A 21,798-nucleotide genomic window follows, 5' to 3' on the forward strand; every position below is an offset into this window, starting at 1 on the left:
GTCGCCTCGCCATGCTAGTGGATAAATTTTAATCCCGTTTAATAGTGAAGTCAAAAGGACCACGTCAAATTAACCTAAATAAATATAGTGGCATGGAAGAGATCATACATTAATGTCAACAACCGAAACTAAAATTTTATGAGAATTTGTACCGAGTCAGTGAAGTACGGAAACAAGCCATCAGAGATCCTATCATGGAGCGCTGAGGACATCATTTACCAGATCAACAATTTTACATTAGATTATATGCAATATGAAAGTCTAAAAATTATCAAATGAAAGAAATGGTCTTATGATTCGGTCCCTGTCTCTCTCCATGCGAAGGTATTTGTTTTGGACGTGAATTTCTATAAAATCAACCACATTATAGATAAAATAAATGTTGCTTCAATAATACAATTTGATATGAGATCACTCAAATAGAGTGTTCTTTGACGGTTTACAGTATCTGATAGTGAACGCCAAAACAATACAATAACAAATTGGAAAAGTTCTCATCAAATCTCATGCTGCGTAAAGCAAGGTAATAAAGTACAAGATGTACGAATAAATCAACTGTTCTTGAACGGTGGAAAGTTAACTGCCTCATATTTCCATGATATACATGACAATCAATCGCGAAAGCTTCAAATTACAGTTACATGTGATGTGCACTTACAAGTGGGTTTCCTCTCTATCTTAAGTCCTTTGTGCCATTGCATTTTGCAAGTTGAAGCGGTTAAATTCAAGCACAAAGAAGCCTGTCCTCACCCCAGTCAACTAGTACTTTGGGTACCAAAACATACCTTTAATGCCCTCAGGATCAGGTTCAAATCCCAAATTCTGATAGAACTCTACTACTGCAATGGCAATCAAATAAATCCATGTCAAATCCCACAATCAAAATTTATAACTCTGATCAAAATAATTGATCCCAATCAAAAGAGAACATGGTTTCAAGGATACTAATATTATAAGAGAAGCAAAGCTTAAATGAGTGCAATTGGACAGGATTGAATTAAATATGGAAACAAAGCAAGCAGTGCAAAATAAGAAACAATCGGCATTCCCTCAATCAATCCCTGACCCTTTGTGAAAGATAAAATAATCAAATGTTTTGCAGTTGCACGTGCAAGAAAATACGAGCTGCCAGCCCCACATCCAGGTGAGAGGTACCAGCATCTAGCTGTAGCAGAAGATCTGACAGATTTTATGGTGGGAATGCAGTCTAATGAACCAACAATGCTTTTTACCGTACAGATTGCTATACCTTGACTATCTGCAAATAGCGTTATATTGCCAATGTCCCTTTGTAGAAGAGCTCTAATAATCTTTTCAACAAGTGTCTTACCAAGGCCTTGGCCCTGAATGAAATATAAAACAATTTTAAGAAGTGACGTTAGCTGGCATAGTATCAAACCAATTATAAGAATCTCTTAATATCAGAAGTGATAGGTACATGCACTTTTAGAAGATGAACAGTGAGTTCATTCAATTAGTACATGATTCCAAGTCCAAAATTACTTTGTTTCCATGCTCTGAACTTAACCTTTTCATGTCATGAACCAAGACAATGAAAAAAGAAAATCTGGAAAAATGCTGTAGCCACCATAATCTGAAGTAGGCTAGGTCCTACTTGCTATCCATTCCAAACGCCTGTCATTTCGTAGCCAAACCAAAGGATCACACTACGACTAGCAATCAGTAAGGCTTGTTCTCTCCCCATTCTGCCACCAAAATATTTCCTATGGTGACTATAAAGTCAACAATTCCTGCAGGACGCATCACTATTCCCATAATCATGCATCCCAAGAAAAAGGCAAGCAGAAAAGTAATAAAATTTCAAGGTTCATTCTCCTCGTGCAGACAACTATGGAAGAAAATTGCACCACGCATGTGTATATGGACTCATATTGTTGCATAACAGAAGAGAGTATTTCTAATTCTCTGCATCAGCAACTCAACACGGTTATCTATTAAAAAATAACATGAAGTATACCTGATAGCTAGGATCAACCAGAACATCCCAAATTGTAGCATTGAAGGCATGATCAGATGTAGCACGAGCCATGCCAATAAGCTTCTTTTGGTCATTCCCCTCTGTCAAATAACTTCTCCAAGTACACTAAGATGTTTACAAAATAATTTTAGATGTGGAAATATGCGTAACTTTAACTTAACAAGATCAATTACATGAAATGGGATGTCTTACAATATATCTACTACGTACCCGATCCAGGTGATTTCCGTATAGAATGCAATGTGGCTACCATGTAGCTATTTTTTAAAGCTGCATCTAATTTTGACAGTGGCCTTCTAGGCCAGCCCACCTGTTAAGCAATGATTTTAGTTGTTTTATTGATTTCAGATTTCGCAAGTATATTACACCATAAAAATGTTTTGCCACTAATTAATTGGTGATCCTTCAAACTGGAAAGAAAGCATGCAGATTTCAAACGTGTGATGTAAGCAGCAATCAACCAATAATAGCTCATTGAATTGATTGACCCAATCTTCCATTCATTGAAAGTTGGACTACTTCTGTTATTTTAACCCAATATGATAGCATCATTTTAGACTCTGGGTTTTCGCAAGTCAGAATCCAGATTCAAGAAAGACTCTTCTGGGTAAATTTATAAATTGTGAATTTAAAAGATCAGCTACAGACATTGCAGAGCTAATCATTTTGTAGCGAAATCTCCTATCATCTTCACCTCTTGACATCGGCCAGAATATGAGCCCGGTATTTGATTTTTCATTGAGTTGATTCAATATCATAAGATTGCGACACAAAATGGCATCAACCAGAAACACAGTTACCTTATCACACAGGGTCTGCAGATCATATATATCAACATCCCCACCAGAAGAGAATATTATTTGCTCAACCACTCCATCTTCCTCAGTCTTTTCCACAAGAACAAACTCTTCAGGCTGTGGTTCTTCCTCTTCTTGGAGCGTAGAGGGTGATTCCACAACTTGCGTCGAATTATCCTTCAAGAACCTGCAATAAAACACAACAATGAAAACATCCCCATTACATAAAACTAACTAGTGCGGTAGACAAATTATAGAAGCCCAAAAACTTACCCTACACACAATGCCCAGTAGCCTACAACCTCACACGACACCATAAGCATTGAGTCTTTTACTCTCCAAAACTTTCAATTAGCAATCATAAATTCACACAACAACCAAGTTTTCCTAATCAAAACATACCGGATTCAAAGTGAAATATATTCCCAGGATTGGTTTAGGACATAACACGATCACAATTAGACAATGAAACAAGATAAATTAATTAATTAAAAATAAACCAATTCATGTTACCCTGATCTTATGGAGTCCCAAAAGTTAGACCTGAGTCTCGAAACCTTAAGCTTTCTTCTCCCTGCAAAAAAAATATAAAATATTATCAATTCGAAATCATTTCAAAGCAGGATAAAAGGAGAAAATTTAGGGCACAAGCAAGAACACGCCTGTATTTGCAAGCCGGTAGTTGATATAATTGAATTGATGATTAGATGGTTGAGCTGAAGAATTTTGCAATCTGCAAAATTTGAATTAATAGGGTTAGCTTCAAAAACCCTAATTTTTGAACTGGAAATCAGCAGATGGCTTGAAAGGAAGATTTATTTTAATTAGTTACATGGAGGGACGCGCGACGACGTTTAGGACGTTTAGGGTTAGCATTTTTTTGGTCTTCTGCGTTGAGGAGAAGAGACAGTTGCTTTGCAGGGGAGTGGAAGGTGTAGATGCTTTGCTGTGTGACTGTCACTGTGCTGTGCAGGGGTAGACACTAGACAGACGATGACGGAGGTTTATTTCAAATTTTGATTTTCTATTTCTGGCCCAGTGTTTTTAAGGTATTCCACAAGTTGCCTGATTTTGTTTCTCATGAAATTTACATTTAAGTCACTCAAGATTTTTAATTGCTAATAAGCATAAAACTGGCTTGGTGATTATTTTTGTTATAAGTGGCTTGCGACCGATATTAATCAAGGTTTATGGGGGTTGTTATTGGGAATTTTTTGAAAACTAGCATGGTTTTGAAAAAAAATTGATAAATTTGCACTAGTTAAAAATAATTTGGAAAAATAATAAAATTTGATAAAGATTGTTATTAACTTTGTAAAAAGTCATTGTTGGAAATAGCAATGTTTTAAAGAAATTATTAAAATGGATTGGCACAAATTCCAAGAAAAGAGAAAGAAAAGAACAAGAAAAAAAATCAAGAATACACCAAAGTTTTATTCACAATATCTTAATACCATAAAAAAAATCTCAACACGATAAAATCAACAACACCAAAATAAATTATCAATAGTGACCAGAGTAAAATATACACTATGTAAAAGCAAGTGAGTCACTCGTCATCTTAAACAGAATGTGTGCCCCATTCCAATCATAGTTTTCATAAAGAAATTATATGTTATAGTTTCACAATAATTTGGACACATGGGAGTTTAGAGAATCTAATTTAATTGCAATCAAATATATATTCTTGATGGAGAGAACTCCTAATAAGAAATGATATAAAGATAATTAATATTTTCATAATATAGAAATAACATGATACGATAGAATTAAAAAAACAAACTAAGGTGTGTGATGGTTTTACTATTCATTGTTTGTTGTTCACTCTATCACAAATTATTATGAATTGACATAACAAAGTTTTTCTAAATTTTTAATTTGGTCTTATTTTTTGTTTTGCACAATTGAACCTTTTTATGCCCAAATTAATTGCCAATTAGTTCATTTTTATAAAGAGATGGTGAAATTGAAAAAAATAGGTGATAACTTCTAATTTTATCCAAAAAAATTAGTTTATTCCCCCCCCCCCCCATCTTTTTCACTTAATAGGTGGTTTGTCCCTTTAGTTGCCTAAAATTTAATTTTGATACCAAACTTTATTTTTTTTATTTTTTAGTTTTTTTTTAAAGGAAAAAGAGAACTTGTTAGATTTCCATGTAGAGAGAGAAAGCTCGTTATTGACACCTATTTCGACCACCAAAATGGTTAAAATTAGTGCCAATAGATTTTGTTAGGTGAGGGAAGTCTTATAGTGGTTGTTTTGAACCTCAATATAACCTAAAAAAACAGATCTAGGTAGAGGATGAGAAATTTTATTCGGTTTTGTTTTGTGGTTTGGACTCTTTTTTGAGTTTATTAGGTTAATAAATTGGTTTATTGATATTCTAAGGGTGTTCTTAGGTTGAAAAACAGATTTTTTAGGTAAAAATCCTATAGCCTTGATTTTTTAAGCACCATAATAGTGGCTAAAATCTGGACATGCAGACGACGCCGTCTAACTATTTAAAAAAATAGAGGCAAACGACAAGTTATCCACTCCTTTAAATAAGAAAATAGAGGCAAACGACAAGTTATTCGCTCCTTTAAATAAAAAAATTTAACAGGTTTAAAGGCCCATGCACCTGGCTTTTCCTTTCAAAGGTCCAGGGCACTGGGCCAAAGTTTCATGCTGTTGGATTTCTTTTCAACCCTTTTTATCTTTGTCTTTTTATATATATTTAGGTTAGATATAAATTTGTATATAAAAATATATATTGAACTAGATTGAGTTCATAATCCAAATCTCACCTTCGACGGGTTAAGTCATATCACCCAGGTTATTATTTTTTGAATACATTTTGTGTCTCTTAATTTAAAATATACAATCTATCCCCTTGTTATCGATCAATTCCTCTTTTATTTAACTTAAAACTAAAAAAATTTATAATTTCACCATTTCTTATCAATTATCTTCTTTTGTTATCTCAGTCTCACGTGCTTGACATGGTTTTTTTTTCTTTTAAAAAAAATTATCAAGTACTTTATTGTCATATAAATTTATTAAATAAAAAATAATTTATGGGATAAAAAATTTATTGAATTCGATGGCATCCATGACTAGTGTCGCAAGTTTGGTTGGTTTACTCAAGTTTGCATGACTTGTTTTTTTTAAAAAAAATTGATTGTTGTTTCTTACCAACTTCGTCCTTGAACATTGAGTTAATTGGAGATTTAACTTTCTGGTTTGTTTTTTTCAAGATTATCCCCACAAGTTAGCCAATAGGCTAGTGTCAATGATAGATGCTTGTTTCTTTTAGCCTTATTTAATGGGGTCAAAATGGTGATGGCCATCATTATCATTATGTTTTTGGTAGAGAAATATGGTTTGTCTCATAGTATCTTTAAGGAAGAGATGAGTTTCTTGACACCAAAGAAATATTGAACCAAAATCTATTAAAAAAAAGTTAAATGATGTGAGGATTTCATTGTAGTTCTACATATAAATTATTGTGGATTACTACAATAAAATTACCCATTTACCCTTAAATGGCTTAAATTTAAGCCTTCAGTTTAGGAGTATTTGGATCTTTTCTTTTAGCTCAGAGGTCATTAGAAGATATATTGTTTAGCGGTGTATACGCCTTTTTAAATTTTATTACATAGTAAAAATATTTTCTTACCTCAAAAGTCAACAAATTTTAGATCTGTTGACCAAAGGTTTTTTTTTGCTTTTCACAATATTTATACTAGTAAAAATACTTCTTTGCCCCTAAAATCAGAAAAAGATGGGTTGCTGGACAAGGGTATTTCAGGTTTTTCAACTTTTCATGTATAGTAAAATAACTTTTGTAGCCTTATAAACCACAAAAAAGAAGCTATGTCTTTGGGGGTATTTTGGTATTTTTACATGGGTGCTTTATGTAATTAAAAAGGTCATGAGGGGCGTTTTGGTATTTCCAGATTTATTTGTTATTTTTAAATCAAAAAGTTGTTGGCATATGTTTCACACGAACCAGCGAATGGGCTGCGTGCGCGCCATTTAAGTGGCGCGTGTGACATCGTCTAGTGGCCAAATTTGGTCAATCGTCATCTCACTAGATGAATAGTCGTGTCCTCTTTCACATGGTATGGCGCATGTAAACGTATAATGGTTGGATTGCTGTGAGTGATCGATTGTCTATGTTTTTTTTCTCTCTCTCTCCTGACAACTAAAGTGCATAATTGTCCTTTTTATTTGTTGTTTGTCAATTCCAGTCCTCGTTCTTTAAATTTCTTATTTCAACCTTATTCCTTTTATAGAAGTTTTGTTATTTTTTCAATTTTGTCCTTCAATTACAATTTCTTATATGTTTTGTTTTTCATTTGAGTCCTTATTATTTTAATTTTTTATTTTGTTTTTATTTCTTTTATAGTTTCAATCCTTCTAAATTAATCCCTATTTTTGGTTGGTGTTTCAAATCCTCTTTGTTTTGAGTTTTTATTTCGGTCATTTTCTCTTTTGTTTGAGTTTTATTTGTTTACAATTTAGCCCTTCAATTTTAATTTGTGTGTATTATGTTTTTCAATTCAATCCTTCTACTTTTAATTTCTTATTTTTTCACTTGGCTTTTTTTTCAAAGTTCTTATAGTTTTTAATTTTATACTTCAAATCAAATTCATGGTTTTTTTTCAAATTTATTAATAATTATAATAATAGGAGTAGTAGCAGCAGTAGTAGTTAATATTAATTGTGATTATGATAGCAATAATAATAATAATAAGAATAATAATAATAAATACAACAACAACTAGTGTGGAAGGCATATACTAGTAAAATCTAAAATTGTGAGATTGATGTGTGATTTTATATATAAACAAAAGATTAATTTATAGTTATAGGATAATTCTAACATATGCCTTAAAAGAACACATCTTTTATCAATAAAAAACGGTTTAATTATATATGATTTACAAGGGTGGAAGGCATCCGATTATTTGTGTGCGAGCGCGCGCAGGGGCGTACTAATTTAGGTGTGGATGCATGCTGAAATCTTTATAAAAAAGAACATAAGCTTAATACTTAAATATTGATATAAAGATACCATTGACATAAGAAAGAATCAATGGTTTTTTACATCATTAATACTATGTAATTAATATAATATAAGAATCGGGTTTTATTTAATTATGAAGATATAACCTTTCGATTATTGAAATGAAAGGTATTATTGATTTGTTGATATTATTATAACAAGAAATTATTAAGGGACCCACCTTAGTCATATACAGTGTAAATGGAAAAAATAAATAAATAATAAAATAAACAGACTAGCTACAACAATCTCAGTGTGATAAAAAGGTAAACCATACTCATAGCCAACTTCATGACCCAGAGAATTAATTCCTCTCTTCATCGTCCTCCTCCCAAGAAAAATTGTAAACCCACACCACGATCTCCCTCATCTCCTCCACGCCATCCATACACCACCCCATTTTCTTTCAAGAGTAGAGACAGCCTCCCTTCATATGAAGATTGAATTAGAATGAAGATATATAAAAAGGTTGGGTGTGGCGTGGATGAGCACCGGAGGGGGATGATGGCTTTGCAACATCTCTAGAGAATGGAGATGGAGATATCGAAGAATAATTGAACCTTGAAAGGTGGTGTGGCGCGTAGAAGATTAGGAGTAGAAGGGGGCGACTGCAATGTTAGGGATGGGATCTAGGGTGTAGAAAGCAGATTTTTTTTTTTTTATATCAGTCAGTTCGATCGGTTTAATTTGAGTATTTTAATTTTATTTTTATAAAATCAAAACTAAAATTAAACCGAACTAGATTTTTTAAATTTATAAACAAGAAATGTGTGTTTATTTGAGAATACGTCACGGTAAAGTGGCGAACTAAATTTTAAAATTTTAAAAATATTTTTTATTTAAAATAATAATGTTTTTACATGAAAAAAAAAGAGACACAAAACCAACATCCTGCTCAAGATTAAAAATTCTTGGCATAATTGATCACCATAGCCAATACAATTTGCAACGACATACACACAAACAGAGGGAGAGAGGAATGAATAGAATTAATTGGTGGGCATATGATTGGTAAGATGCCAATCGGGCATTGGCAGGCCGCATGCCCTCGTGAATAATGTCGGAGAGCAGCCGACAAAAGGAAAGTGTTCTGTGCATGTGGTCTCCATTGGGAATGTTACATGTCCAGAGAGACTCAGTCTATATCACTACCACCACCTCCTTTTGTTATTTTAACTTCTCAAATCTTGTCCTGAACACGGTGGATGATGTTGATGATTAGCATTCTCACTCCTTGTCCATCTCTAAAATATTTATTTAATCCAACCAAAATATATATATATATATATAAGACAGAAAATGAAATTGTAAAATCACAACATGCTCATTGATATAAAAATCTTATATTAAGAAATTGTAAAGAATGAATGGTCTTCCTTGGAGCCTTTAGGCACCACATGTAAAGAGAAAAAGGATGAATGCAAAGGGGAGAGCATGCTATTTTTAAAACCTATTTTCTTCAATTAATTAAAAACGCATGAAAATGGTTTTTTTTTCAACATCTAAAGAGCATTGATTTAGGCAGTGTTTATTTTTGCGGCGTTACCGTGCTATTGAAAAAATGGGTTTTCTTAAAACCTATTTTCTTTAATTAATTAAAAACGCATGAAAATGGGTTTTTTTTCAGGTTTTATTTTTTATTTTTAATATTAATACATTAAAATCATAGAAAAAACATCTAAAAAGCATTGATTTAGGCCGTGTTTATTTTTGCGGCGTCACTGTGCTATTGAAAAAATAATTTTTCTTTGGATGTTTTCATATCATCTTGATTTACTGATGTCAAAAATAAATTTTTAAAAAATAAAAATACCTTAAAAAGCGATCACAATTGCAAACACTATCCTAATACTTTCTCAGGCAAGAAGCTATCTGAAAAGCACCTTGAAAAGCGAAAACCACCGCGATGCTAGACGGGCATTAAATTGACAAGGAGGCAACATATCAGGGACCGAAATGAGGTTGGAAAATGTGATTTGGATTGGGTCAAACAAACCGAAGGAAGGGAGAATATTTGGGGATTCAGATTATTTGTTGTATTCAATGGATGATGAAAAAGAGAAGAGGAGAGGACAGTCTCTCTAATAATTGCTCTCTTTATTGAGTTCCGTGCCATCCATCATCTGTCCAATCACTCCGCGCCTCCCCTCTTCTTTCTTCAGCAACACTCTCCTTCTTCTGCTTTGAAGAGACTTGTGGCCCTGGACTTCATGGAATTAACGCTATTGCCACCATCCAATAGCGTTTGATTGACTGCCTTTTCCTTTTCCTTTTCCTTTATCTTTTGAAATCTCTTGAAATTGAAAATGGATACCTTTTACTTCTCTCCGTGCCTTTTTTTTTCTTTTCATTATTACATGATAATATACACTTTAAATCTTAATCAAGATTACTTTTAAGTTGTTAATTTTATTTTATACCATGTAAAAACCGCATGCTTCAAATCGTTTAAGAAAAGAACTTAGTCTCAGTTAATTTGAATATATTTCGTCAATCAAGATTATATTTATATATATATATAAACAAGTAATTATTTTTCTAAAAGATTTGATTTAATTCTTAAAAAAATATATTAATTTACATGTTTGATAATTCAATTTCTAAAACATATTGAAATTAAAAAAAATATAATTTTAATATTATTATAAGAAAAATTAATTCAAGCTTTTAATTTTAATTTGCATATTCAAAATGGCTTTGAAGTGAATTCTAAAGTACCTTAAACTGAAAAAATAAATTAAATTAAATCTTTTTTATGCTTTTAAGAATGCATCATAAATAAACTTAATTCCAAGTAAAATCTAAGCAGAAACTACAAAACACTCATTGCATTGACTACATCATCATAGCATTGAATGTTCCAAACCGTACATAAATTAAACAACGTAGGAGGAGGAGGAGGAGGAGGAGCATGTTACCTAGCTAGTGTCCTATCCGGTAAAGTCCAGTGCTCAGATATCGAAATCTTTGTCGCCCGCGCAACCTCATCATCTCTGACAGATTCTGAGCTCAACTCTGACCATAACAGTAACTCGAAATTCTTTAGCAGGCCTGGCACAAAAGCAACTTTTCTTGGTAAATAAGCAGTGATGACAAGGCTATTTACGTAAACTACAAGCTGTTATTCATATTCCCTCCATCATCATCATCATCATCTGCCTCTCGGCTCAAAGACTGCTTTAAGATTATTGTTTTGTCTGAAAGGAAAAAAAAATGGTGTCTGAGAACCTTCTTTCTTCTTCAAAGAGATCACCTACTACTCCTAACTTCTGCAACTCCTTCACTACTCGGTAATAAACCCATCTTTTTGTTTCCCTCCATCTCAACTTTTTTATGTGCATATAAGGTTTGGTGGGCTGTCGCAAAATGTTTTATTATTTAGTTTTCTTCTTGAGGGTTTTGTTTACTGTTAGAAGATTTTCATTTTCTAGGTGGTAAGATTTTGGGATTATAATATAAAGATCTGTGTTTTTTTGTCCTCTGTGTGTGTGTTTATGCTTAATTAGGCTTGGATATGGAGATCTGCAAGTTGTCTTGTTTGTGTATTTTTATTAGTGTTAATCTTTGTTTTTAACTAGCTAGAGTAGGTATTAATTATTCTAAACCATAGATTTTTTTTTTTAAAAAGAAATTAATAACTTAATCAGTTTTTTATACTTAATTAACCAAAGATTCCCAGTGTCCCTTGTTTTATTTGATTAGTACAGTCCTAATTGCGCATGAGTGCAATAGTATGTAGATTGTTTTTGGAGAGAATGGTTTGATCATCTTTTGCATTTTTAGCTCTTTAGTTCTAAAACTTATAAGCCATTTCGAAAAAGAAGGACTAAGGAAAAGGAAGAGAATCCCTAATCTCAAATTATTTTGTGCTCCTGGACCTTCTTTAGGGGCTAGCAGTGCCCATGATTTGAATTCTTGATCAGTTTCCTTGATCTTCAGCATCGTAATAGATGTCAGTTCTTCCATACAGTATCTTTTCAGATGTTGCAGGAGACATTACAATTGTTGTGGATGGGGAGTCTTTTCTACTGCATAAGGTACGGTTTTTGCTTTGGAAATTCGTGCTCTACAATGGAATGATTTCAGTTTCTGCTCTGTGTGATGAGTTTGGGGTTCTTGTTTGCTGCAGTTTCCCCTCGTGTCTCGAAGTGGAAAGATACGGAAAATGGTTGCAGATGCAAAGGACTCAAATATTTCGAAATTGGAGCTCTGCAACTTACCCGGCGGGCCTCATACATTTGAACTTGCCATGAAATTCTGTTATGGCATGAACTTTGAGATCACAACTGCAAATGTTGCTCATCTGCGCTGCGCTGCTGAATACCTGGAAATGACTGAAGACTACCGGGAAGAAAACCTCATTGCCCGCACGGAGACTTATCTGAATGAATTTGTGGTGCAAAGTCTTGAAAGGTCTGTCGAAGTCCTTACTACATGTGAGCTGCTACCTCCCATAGCAGAGGAAGTGGGAATTCCAAACAGATGTATAGAGGCCATTGCCATCAATGCTTGCAAGGAGCAGTTGGTGTCAGGCCTGTCCCATTTAGATTGCAATAGTGAATCCACAGAACTTAAGAGTAGCTGTCTAGAGTGGTGGGTTGAGGATCTCTCGGTGCTAAGGATTGAATATTACCAAAGAGTTATCTGTGCCATGGGAAGTGTAGGAGTCCGGCTAGATAGCATTGTTGCCTCTTTAATGCATTATGCCCAGATATCATTAAAGGGTATTGGAAAATCTCAGATTTGGAATCCAGCGAGGATGAAATCAAGTCCTAACATGGAGGAAAATGATCAGAGTATCATTGTAGAAACTCTTGTAAGTCTAATGCCAACAGATAAGAGCTCTTCCATTCCATTGAATTTTCTGTTCGGGATGTTAAGGATGGCCATCATGTTGGATGCTGCTATTGCATGTAGGCTTGAGCTTGAAAGACGAATAGCTTTTAGGTTGGAAATGGTTTCACTTGATGATCTTCTTATACCATCTGTCCGGAGTGGGGATTCATTATTTGATGTCGATACTGTCCATCGGATACTAGTAAATTTTCTGCAGCGTGTTGAGGAAGAAGAAAATGAAGATTGTGGGTATGAATCTGAAGGCATTGGATCTCCTGGCCATGGTTCGTTATTGAAAGTTGGAAGGCTTATCGATTCATATCTCGCAGAAACTGCTCCTGATCCATATTTGAGTTTGCAGAAATTCACTGCCATGATTGAGATACTCCCTGATTATGCTCGAGTGATTGATGATGGGCTTTATCGAGCAATTGACATATATTTGAAGGTATTTTTTCCAGTTCCCGTGATCCAAAGCTTTAGAATTTCATTAAAACTCACCTAATGCGCTTCTTAATCATGCCAACATCTACTGTCTGAGCATTCAGAACAGTTTCAATCCCAAGTATTCAGCTCTGTGGATTTTTTAATACAGGATTTGAGGAAAGTTCCATATGATTAATTGGACTTAATGCATTGAAATTCATCTTGGTTAAGGCTTCTTTAGGATTTCAATAAGATGCTCTCATTTCATTAATCTTGTTTATTATGGGCAGCTTCAAATATATTTGAATTCTCCTTAATATCTCAAATGGCATCTCAACCAAAAGTTTTTTTATATATATTTGCTCGTGGGGTCCGGGGGAGGAAGGTGTTTCACTTGCTCTCTGTTTATCTGTTGTAAGTCACATGTGCTCTTCATTTTTCTATCTAGGCTCATCCATTGCTATCTGAGCATGAATGTAAGAAGCTTTGCAAGTTGATAGACTGCCAAAAGCTATCACAAGAAGCGTGCAATCATGCTGCACAGAATGATCGTCTTCCAGTGCAGATGACAGTTCAAGTTCTCTACTCTGAGCAGCTACGTTTAAAGAATGCCTTGTCTGGAAGCTCAGGAGACGGGTTCCTATCACAGAGAATCAGCAGTGGCATACCCAGCGCAGCGATGTCGCCTCGAGATAATTATGCTTCTTTGCGGAGGGAAAACCGAGAACTAAAGCTTGAGATATCAAGAATGCGGGTGAGACTGAGTGAGTTGGAGAAGGAGCAGATGTACATGAAACAAAGGGATGATTGACAAGTCAGGAAATGGAAAAACTTTCTTCACCTCACTATCGAAGGGAATCGGAAGGATTGGCATTTTTAGCGGCCCAGGAGGAGGGCGGCACCAAAAATCTGGTAGAAAGCCTCGCGGGCCAGAGGGGAAAACTGGCAGGAGTCGCCGGCATTCCATGTCCTAGCTTCCGTGTATTTTACAGTCTGTATTTTCAAGGAATCACAATGGTTCTTGATGTATATGAATTCACGATTTTGGAGAAAATATTAAATTTTATTCCATCTGATACTTCATTTGCACAGCTCGACATCACGAACTGATATTATGCACCAGAGAGCACCTAGGATTGAGATCGTATTTTGATGATATGAATTGGTTTGGTGACAGGTTCTGCAATGAAGTTATTTTGTCGCAAAACACTTCCATTACAGATTATGAAGCATGCATGCAAAGCCTTCAAACCACATGAAGCACATTATTGAACGACATCTCCACGTATGAAATAAATAAGAGATACTACCATATTCACTCTTTCGGCAAACCCAAATAATCAAAAAGTAATGACAATGTGATGCCCTATCTCAAAGGGAGAAGTTCGATGGAAATGAAACTTGAAAAGTTTGCTGGGCTTATTCAATCATGGAAGCAGAAGGTCCGGGAGCTGAAATGCTTTACATCTACAAAGAAGATCAAGCTGCCTTGTTGTCACAGCAAATTTCAAATCCCGATCATCATGCTCCTAATTTTCCAAGAAGCTGCTTTCGGATCTGCACAGAGACAAACAAATGGTTGAAATTAGTCTAAGGTTCATCACTTCCAGAGCTAGCAACAGAATGCTACTTTCCACTTCCAATTCAGTCATTCTGAAACTTTTCTGGTTGAAGTGATATTACAAGCAACAAACCAAGTGAAAAAAACAAAAACAAAAAATTGTAAAGGGAAGTCACAAACAGCAGAGCGAATGCTAACCACATCGGTGACTAAATTTCGAATATACAGCTACCTGCAGTGCAGCACGTGATTTTACGAAATGCAAGCATGACAGGATGATTTCTGCAGTTTAGGACAGACCTTTTGTTGAGTTGGTAAGCGAAAACTTACCTCTGGCAGTTTCTTTCCGAAGGCAACATCCAATCTTGCATCCAAAGTGTTCTCAAAAACTATCTTCCCATCTTTTGAGGCCATTACCACTCCGCCGGAACTTTGAGAGCAATTGACAAAGGAAGCATAAACAATGTAAAAGGCATGACATTGACTTGTGTTCAAGAAGAAAACAACATTCTCAGCTTGAGAAACTTTTGCGGGAAAAATCAGAGATAATTACCAAAAAGGATCGTGAGAGTCCGAAGATTTCGGAGGTGGCGGAAGGTAAACAGTGGTATCAATGGTAACATCAGGAGCATGTACTTTGGTTTTCTCTGCATATAAGCGGCTTGCATCCTCCAGAACCGACTCGACAATCTTACGGTCAACCTCTCTGCATCGGAGCAGAACTGCTGGCTCCTTCAGTCGGATTAAACTCTACAGATCACGTTGAACAAAAGTATCAAGTCAGTAGACAATATGTTCCATATAATAATATCATTCCTCGTAAGAGATCGATACGAGGACTTGTCGAATTACCTGAACAATCAAATCCTTGAGAAGCTTCTTGTATTCCTTCTTGTTGTTCGAAACACGCAGAAGTTGCTTGCTAGCAGATTCTTTCATGGAATTCACAATATCATCCTGTGCTTGAAGAACTTTTATACGCGACGCATTCAGCTGCATCGAGTACTCGCTACATAGCAAAGATCAGACAACATTTCATTAACAATCCGAACAGCAGAAATTCAAGATTTCTGGTAAAAAAAGAAAACAAGATATGGTAATAGAACTGACATCTTCCTCCGTATATCAACTTGCTTAGTCTTCCGTTCGAATTCTTGTCTGATCCTTTTCTTTTCAGCTTCCAGGATTTGCAGCTTCTCAATGTTAAATTCCTGACAATGTACATTTTTTTTTAAAAAAGGGTAAGATCATGAACAGTAATAATACAACGTCGTGTTAATCAAACAAAATTAATGAAACCTCCTCGGCGGAGACAGAAATCTCGTTGGCCTTCTCCTCCGCCTCTTGACGGATGAATCTGGCCATTTGCTGTATCTGCCTTGACACATCTGCATCGTTCATCTTTCCTTCTTGTTCTTGTCCTCAAATTCAAATATCTGAGGATTTCTTTCCAAATGCTGCAGCTGCAGAAAATTAATAAAGAATTTTGTATGGGAAAAAAAAAAAAGAGGAAAAAGGGGTTTCTCCGTTTTTTCTGCGAAACTTCGTTGAATAAATCCAAAGATTTCTATCTTTAGCGAATCTGTAACGGTAACACGTGCCCTTTTTACTTTGCGCCAAAAACTGAATGTTTTAAACGTCGCCGTTTTGATGTTAAATTGATCCGTTTTACTACTCTCCTGCATCCTTAACATGTTTGATGAAATGCCACAGAGAACTCGTCCATCCAACTACCAGCTCTCTCTATCTTCTGACCACCAAGGAGGCAGCAGCAGAGCTAAAAATGGGTTTTGACAGGTAAACCTCATTCACTTCCACAATCAATATAGTCATGTGAAAATGTGATTTACTCTCCCATGATTAAGTTTTTTGGTATGACCATTTCATGGATATGCTAATGCTTGTTTAAATACTGCTCAAAGAGTAATAATAATAAGTTCATTTGTAGTAAGCTTCAGTCATTTATTCGACTGAATTATGATTTATTTCATTGGCAACACGATAATAACTTTACAATTCTTGTCTTATGATCATTTCGAGACACAAAAGATGAAGTAGTGTTCCACACTGGATTTCAGGGAACAAAATACATTGGATTTGGTAGCTTGAATGTCCGGTTTCCTATACATTCTCCCTGAAGATCACTCCATTGATCACCCACATTCCCCCATATTCTGTACCCTTCCTTTTCTAATTGCCTTCTTATTTCTGACTTGTATGCCACTGCGCTTTGTCTTATGAATTCTGCTGTCCTGTTGGAGATTGAGAGAACAAGAAGATTACAAATCCATAAGCCATTTAAACAGTAATAATAATGCTGACATGCACATCTGTTAGCCAACCAATCCTGCCTACATGGAATTTCAAAAAATTCCATCCACAGCTGGCAATCCACACAACTTGTCTTAGCTTGGAAAGGCAATTTTGTATTAGGTGGTGAGCCTAGTTTCCCTGTCAATTTGGTTAGGCTTGTAAAGGGTTCTTGTCTTCTTGATTCTAGATTGAGCTAAGGGATTGTGCCTTTTGCCTAGCCTATGATTCTGATGGAACAGGAGTGCTTTCTGGCGATGATGTTGACTCGAATGGCATCCGAAAATATGCATAGTTGGGATGGCATTAACTTCAACATATCAACTACGAAGTCAATACTACAAATAAGAGGAACCAAGCAGTGATCAGTCATTTTTTCAAAATACCTAATCATTGGAGTGTGCCATGAAAGCCTGTCACTATCAGGTATTATTCCATGTGATTTCTATTTGAGTAATCATTTTGAAGGAGAATATATGCTATATGTTATTTCAAATCCAAGGAAAATTACCCACTCAGATGATTAATCAATTGCCTTACTGAAGATTGATTCCTCAAGTAGAGTTTTGTGGCCTGAAAAGGTACTCTGGCCACCATGAAATGTTTGGTTGTACCATCTTACCTCAAGATTATTCTCTCGTAGCCGATGAAACCCTGAATATGCAGATTATCAATTGTGACTTGGCCAAGAGCTTCTTGGTCTCTGCCAGTGACTAGGAATACTTTAAAACCACTTTGAACTAGGTAGTCAAACAATCCAAGAACAGCAGGAATTGCTGGACATCCTCCCTTTAATGCCCATGCCCTGAAACCAGCTGGATCGTATGGATCACACCTACAGTACAGGAAACAAACACCATTGATTAGTAAGCTTACAGTACCAATTAATAGAGCATACATATGACAGGACCATGCACACATATACCCATATCTCTTTCCTCTGTAGTAGAAGACATTGGAGATGCAGGTGTCATCAACATCTAGGATCCAAGCGTCCATGCCATCACTAGAAGGAACTATCTCATTCACATAACTCAAGATTTGGTCCACAATCAAGTCAAGGTCCCTGTCATACTGTCCTCCAAGCATGTAAGTTTCAACGTATCGCAAGCATTGAGAAGGGACCGTGCGCCACGCACGCACATTGTTAGCCTCCACAGCCAACCTCCAGCTCAGGCAATAGGCAGCACTTTCCTGTATCACACCGCCGCGCGAATAAGCCTTAACCCCAGTAGCCTTGGAAAAGATCGCTAGGAACAAAAATAACAACGTCTCCCGTAATCTGTGCACCATTTCTTTAATCATAGTATGTTCTTGCTCCTACTCCAATCAGAACAAAATAAATATCAGTGAAAGAAAAAAGACCACCCCACAAATGTTAACGAGAAATAAAACTTGTCACATTAGAGTGATTTTAATTAATTAGTTTACATACTTACAAATAAAAAATAATAAAACAAGAGGTGCCCTTTAAAGTCTAAACACAGACTGGAAGGATGAAGGAAATTATGGGTAGGTAAGGAGGGATGTGAGAGGAAACGCGAGGGTATTTGTATATGGAAGTAGAAAAGAGTATGATGACATTGAGATCATGGGAAGGAATAACGTACGAAGAGGTGTTAATATATATTATTATGAAAACTGCTGAGAAAAGGCTTCGATGAGGACTTGGAACGTTCTATGCTGGACGCCTGATTTGACACGGCTTCAAGCTCACCAGGTTTTTATTTATCTACTCTCGCGGCGTTACTTGATTCCTTTTCCTTTGCCAAGTCTTTTTTTTTCCTCAGTTAATTTGTGCATTACTAGTCTAACTATATCTATAAATTCCAAAACTCGTATGTATTTTTAAAGTTATTACTTTAGTATTTTATAGGGTTTAGAACCTTGATGTAACGTAGAGGAAAGCAAAGGCTAAGTATAAAACACAGGGAGAAGATGTGGATTGAAAGCAAAGCCATGTTCTTAGAGTAAAGGTGACCCTCAAAACTAGATAACAAAATGTTGTTTATTGAGTGCAAAAGTTGGCTTTACACTATGTGGTTTTGGAGGAAGAACAAGGAATATCTACTGTAACAAAATCATGTTTTTGAATCTTTAAGATAGGAATATTTTTATCTAAGCATAGATATCACACCATGGTTTAAAATTATAAAGAAATTGTCAGTCTTCAAGGAGACAGTACTCATTTTCTTTTCTTTTTCTCGGAAACTACTGTTCAATTTGAAAATTCCAATTTGAAGGTCATAAACAGAGAATAATACTATTTATAATTGAGGTTTTCAACTTGAATGTCTTAATCAGATACGAAATATTGGATTAATTAGGAGAAAAGATTGCTTGAGGAAATGTTGAAAGGGTAATATCTTATTTTTCTGGTAAAAGGTTAGATGAACCTTCCACCGAGTTTACTTGCTGAGACATTCACAAGAGGATTTGCATGTTCAGCGTGGCACATTGCCGTGGGCTGACTTTTGCCTGGATGATTAAGTCTATGATTAGTTCATATATATATATATATATATATATGCACATTTCCAAGAAGATTCTTCTTCTAGTCTTGTGCTAGGCTGGGAGTGAGAGCAAACAAAATATAGATCTGCAATATATAGATAGGGCACTAAAAATTGCTCCAAAAACAAGATAGCAAGCTCACCTATGTTGTAACGTTATTATGATTGCACAAGCCATATGTGGGTGGATCGAAACTGGGTCTAAAACTAGGAGATTAGGACGTTTTTTTGTGAAATGCGACTCGAAAATGAGATTGAGTCGAAGTTTGCTGGAGGGAAGGCAAAATAATTTGTTGGAAAGGGAGTCAGCAAGAGAATCTTGAGCAACAAAGAAGCTAGTGCCAATTAGGATGTGGATCTCCCTGCTATATATAGAGAGAGGGAGAAAAACCTCAAGGAGAGACCTCTCATGTAGCAAGTGCATGCATATCTGGGTGCGGGTGGCGTCAGAGAGCAGAAAGATCTGTAATGAGGCGGAAAAGGGCAGGGCCCTTCTGACCCCTACTGCCGCACTAGAGTGGAAGAGGAATCAACCGCCAGGGTTTTATGGGATCATCACAGGTTCAGAGCTGAGTTATGTTTGATTACTACAAAGGTGGGATTAGAGTCAGAACCCATAAACTCAGCAAAGTGGAGGCACAGGCGTCAGTGAATCATGCCATAACGTACCCAATTTGTCGGTTGGGAGCTAGATCCCTCGCTACAATATTGCGTCAGACAGTCTTTCTAGCAGTTGAGCATGATGCCATTTCACAACTAAGGGGAGCAAAGAGAGATTGGAGAAGAAATTGATGAGTGTCTTGATTGAGTTAAGCAGTGCTTAATATTATATAATCTAGCAGCATATATATAATATAATTAGAGTTTCATAGTGGTCACGGAATATATGTAGGTTACGTCGCAAGAATCAATGTAAGAAATTGTTGAAGATTATTTTTCATGAATGAATGCAGTACTAGAGTTAATTGAGCATGGGAAAACATGTAAAAGGAGAGTGACATGACACCTATATAGATCGAAGAACAACACAAGGAGAGAACGCGGGTTTCATCGCAATCTCTTCTGCATTTCCAAACAAGCAAGTGACACCTACGGAGACCTAGTAACAGTAAAAAGAGAGCATTGGTAGCTTTTATTCCAAAGTGGTGACAAAATGGAAGATTATGCGAGTGAAATCTTCTTGTGATTGGGATTTTGTGTATCCAAAGAATGCACCTGCCAAGGAGGCCATTGGCTAGCACATTGAAAACTAGAAACCCTAGCTAGGAAGACATATATTTCTTACCATTAAGACTTGCATGTTACTGGTGCCATCACCCCCACCAATGGCCACACCATAATTTGCTAGCGCCTACCTAACAACTACATGTCAAATTATAATTCTCATGGGTTGTGCCATCACCCCCACGTACCTATACCTAGCTAGCTCTTCTTGCTTCTCTTATTTAAATATTAAGCACTAATTCTATACACTTTACACCTTGATTAATATCCAAAGCCAAAAGTCAACTATATTGCATTTAATCATAGCTGTAAAACTAATCTGGCTTGATGCTTCAACTCGTAACCTAGTTTATTATGGATTTTAATTGATCTAGGTAAAAAAAAAAAAAGAGATAAAACTTGGTTAATCCGATCAAAAACTCAAGTGGATTAGATGACTCGGCCAACCCGAGCTTAATTAGGTCAAAATCTTACTCTTAATTAGTTGATTTTTTTTCATTATTTTTGTTAAAATAATATTATTTTGATTTTTTAAAATAAAATTCTAAGAGGTCAACTCTCCTAACTTGTAATCCGAGTCGATTCTTTTCAAGAACTATTCAGATTCACATATTTATATCCGATCTTAAAAATTCAAACTAGTAATGGAAGAAATAAACCTAGTTTATTATGGGTTTGAATTGATCCAAGAAAAAAGAAATAAACATAACATTTCTTTTCGAGAGTTATTCATATTCATACATTTATATTTTATTTATCATGCCAATCTTAAAAATTCAAACCAGTAATGGAAGAAATAAACCTGTGAATTACGAAGGTAGATGAACATAAGTGTTGGATATTGTAATAACATTTAGTTTAATGATCGTGCATGATCTCAAATAATATTATTTGATAAAAGAAGATTCGAGTCTTAACATATATAAAAATAATAAAAAATTGGCTACCCTTATTGGATCACTCAAAAGTCAAAACCAATTAATTATATCTTGGATCAGGATAAAAATTGATGGATGATGGAAGGGAATATAATTCCTTTACAGGATTGCTATAGTTTTTACTTAATATATATATATATATA

The 21,798-nt window shown here is 35.4% G+C and overlaps 4 protein-coding genes across 9 annotated transcripts; 1 reads left to right on the plus strand and 3 right to left on the minus strand.

Moving 5' to 3' along the window:
• Positions 1–482: 482 nt before the first annotated feature.
• On the minus strand, positions 483–3,814 carry LOC133676552 (probable acetyltransferase TAP2). Of its 4 annotated transcripts, XM_062098233.1 has the most exons (8): positions 3,629–3,814; positions 3,459–3,529; positions 3,310–3,370; positions 2,800–2,983; positions 2,210–2,309; positions 1,979–2,079; positions 1,250–1,343; positions 483–839 (listed from the first exon to the last, which is right to left on the minus strand). In XM_062098233.1, exons 1-8 carry the CDS (start codon positions 3,670–3,672, stop codon positions 760–762), a joined length of 735 nt encoding a protein of 244 aa, XP_061954217.1. In that variant the 5' UTR covers positions 3,673–3,814; the 3' UTR covers positions 483–759. The 4 variants fall into 4 exon arrangements, with proteins under 4 accessions (XP_061954217.1, XP_061954218.1, XP_061954220.1 ...); XM_062098234.1 differs by lacking the exon at positions 2,210–2,309 and having other exon boundaries at positions 1,979–2,104; XM_062098236.1 differs by lacking the exons at positions 3,459–3,529; positions 3,629–3,814 and adding an exon at positions 3,070–3,183 and having other exon boundaries at positions 3,310–3,347.
• Positions 3,815–10,687: 6,873 nt separating this feature from the next.
• Positions 10,688–14,187, plus strand: LOC133677319 (BTB/POZ domain-containing protein At3g08570-like). Its single transcript, XM_062099277.1, is given in 5 exon segments — positions 10,688–11,137; positions 11,818–11,884; positions 11,977–13,131; positions 13,558–13,908; positions 13,910–14,187. Coding segments are annotated over 5 exon segments (1,824 nt in total). The 5' UTR covers positions 10,688–11,060; the 3' UTR covers positions 14,084–14,187.
• A 208-nt stretch (positions 14,188–14,395) lies between these two features.
• On the minus strand, positions 14,396–16,216 carry LOC133677321 (V-type proton ATPase subunit E2-like). 2 transcript variants are annotated; one of them, XM_062099281.1, is made up of 6 exons: positions 15,970–16,216; positions 15,781–15,881; positions 15,523–15,679; positions 15,224–15,420; positions 14,971–15,100; positions 14,396–14,666 (listed from the first exon to the last, which is right to left on the minus strand). In XM_062099281.1, exons 1-6 carry the CDS (start codon positions 16,069–16,071, stop codon positions 14,631–14,633), a joined length of 723 nt encoding a protein of 240 aa, XP_061955265.1. In that variant the 5' UTR covers positions 16,072–16,216; the 3' UTR covers positions 14,396–14,630. The 2 variants fall into 2 exon arrangements, with proteins under 2 accessions (XP_061955265.1, XP_061955266.1); XM_062099282.1 differs by having other exon boundaries at positions 15,001–15,100; positions 15,970–16,214.
• A 395-nt stretch (positions 16,217–16,611) lies between these two features.
• LOC133677320 (acid phosphatase 1-like) lies at positions 16,612–20,308 on the minus strand. 2 transcript variants are annotated; one of them, XM_062099280.1, is made up of 4 exons: positions 19,637–20,308; positions 17,906–18,300; positions 17,603–17,815; positions 16,612–16,922 (listed from the first exon to the last, which is right to left on the minus strand). In XM_062099280.1, the coding sequence occupies exons 2-4, from the start codon at positions 18,283–18,285 to the stop codon at positions 16,745–16,747; spliced, it is 771 nt and encodes a 256-aa protein (XP_061955264.1). In that variant the 5' UTR covers positions 18,286–18,300; positions 19,637–20,308; the 3' UTR covers positions 16,612–16,744. The 2 variants fall into 2 exon arrangements, with proteins under 2 accessions (XP_061955264.1, XP_061955263.1); XM_062099279.1 differs by lacking the exon at positions 19,637–20,308 and adding an exon at positions 18,420–18,832.
• Positions 20,309–21,798: the final 1,490 nt, after the last annotated feature.

The sequence above is a fragment of the Populus nigra genome, chromosome 17 (genome assembly GCF_951802175.1).
Source record: "Populus nigra chromosome 17, ddPopNigr1.1, whole genome shotgun sequence".
Classification (NCBI taxonomy): Eukaryota; Viridiplantae; Streptophyta; class Magnoliopsida; order Malpighiales; family Salicaceae; genus Populus; species Populus nigra.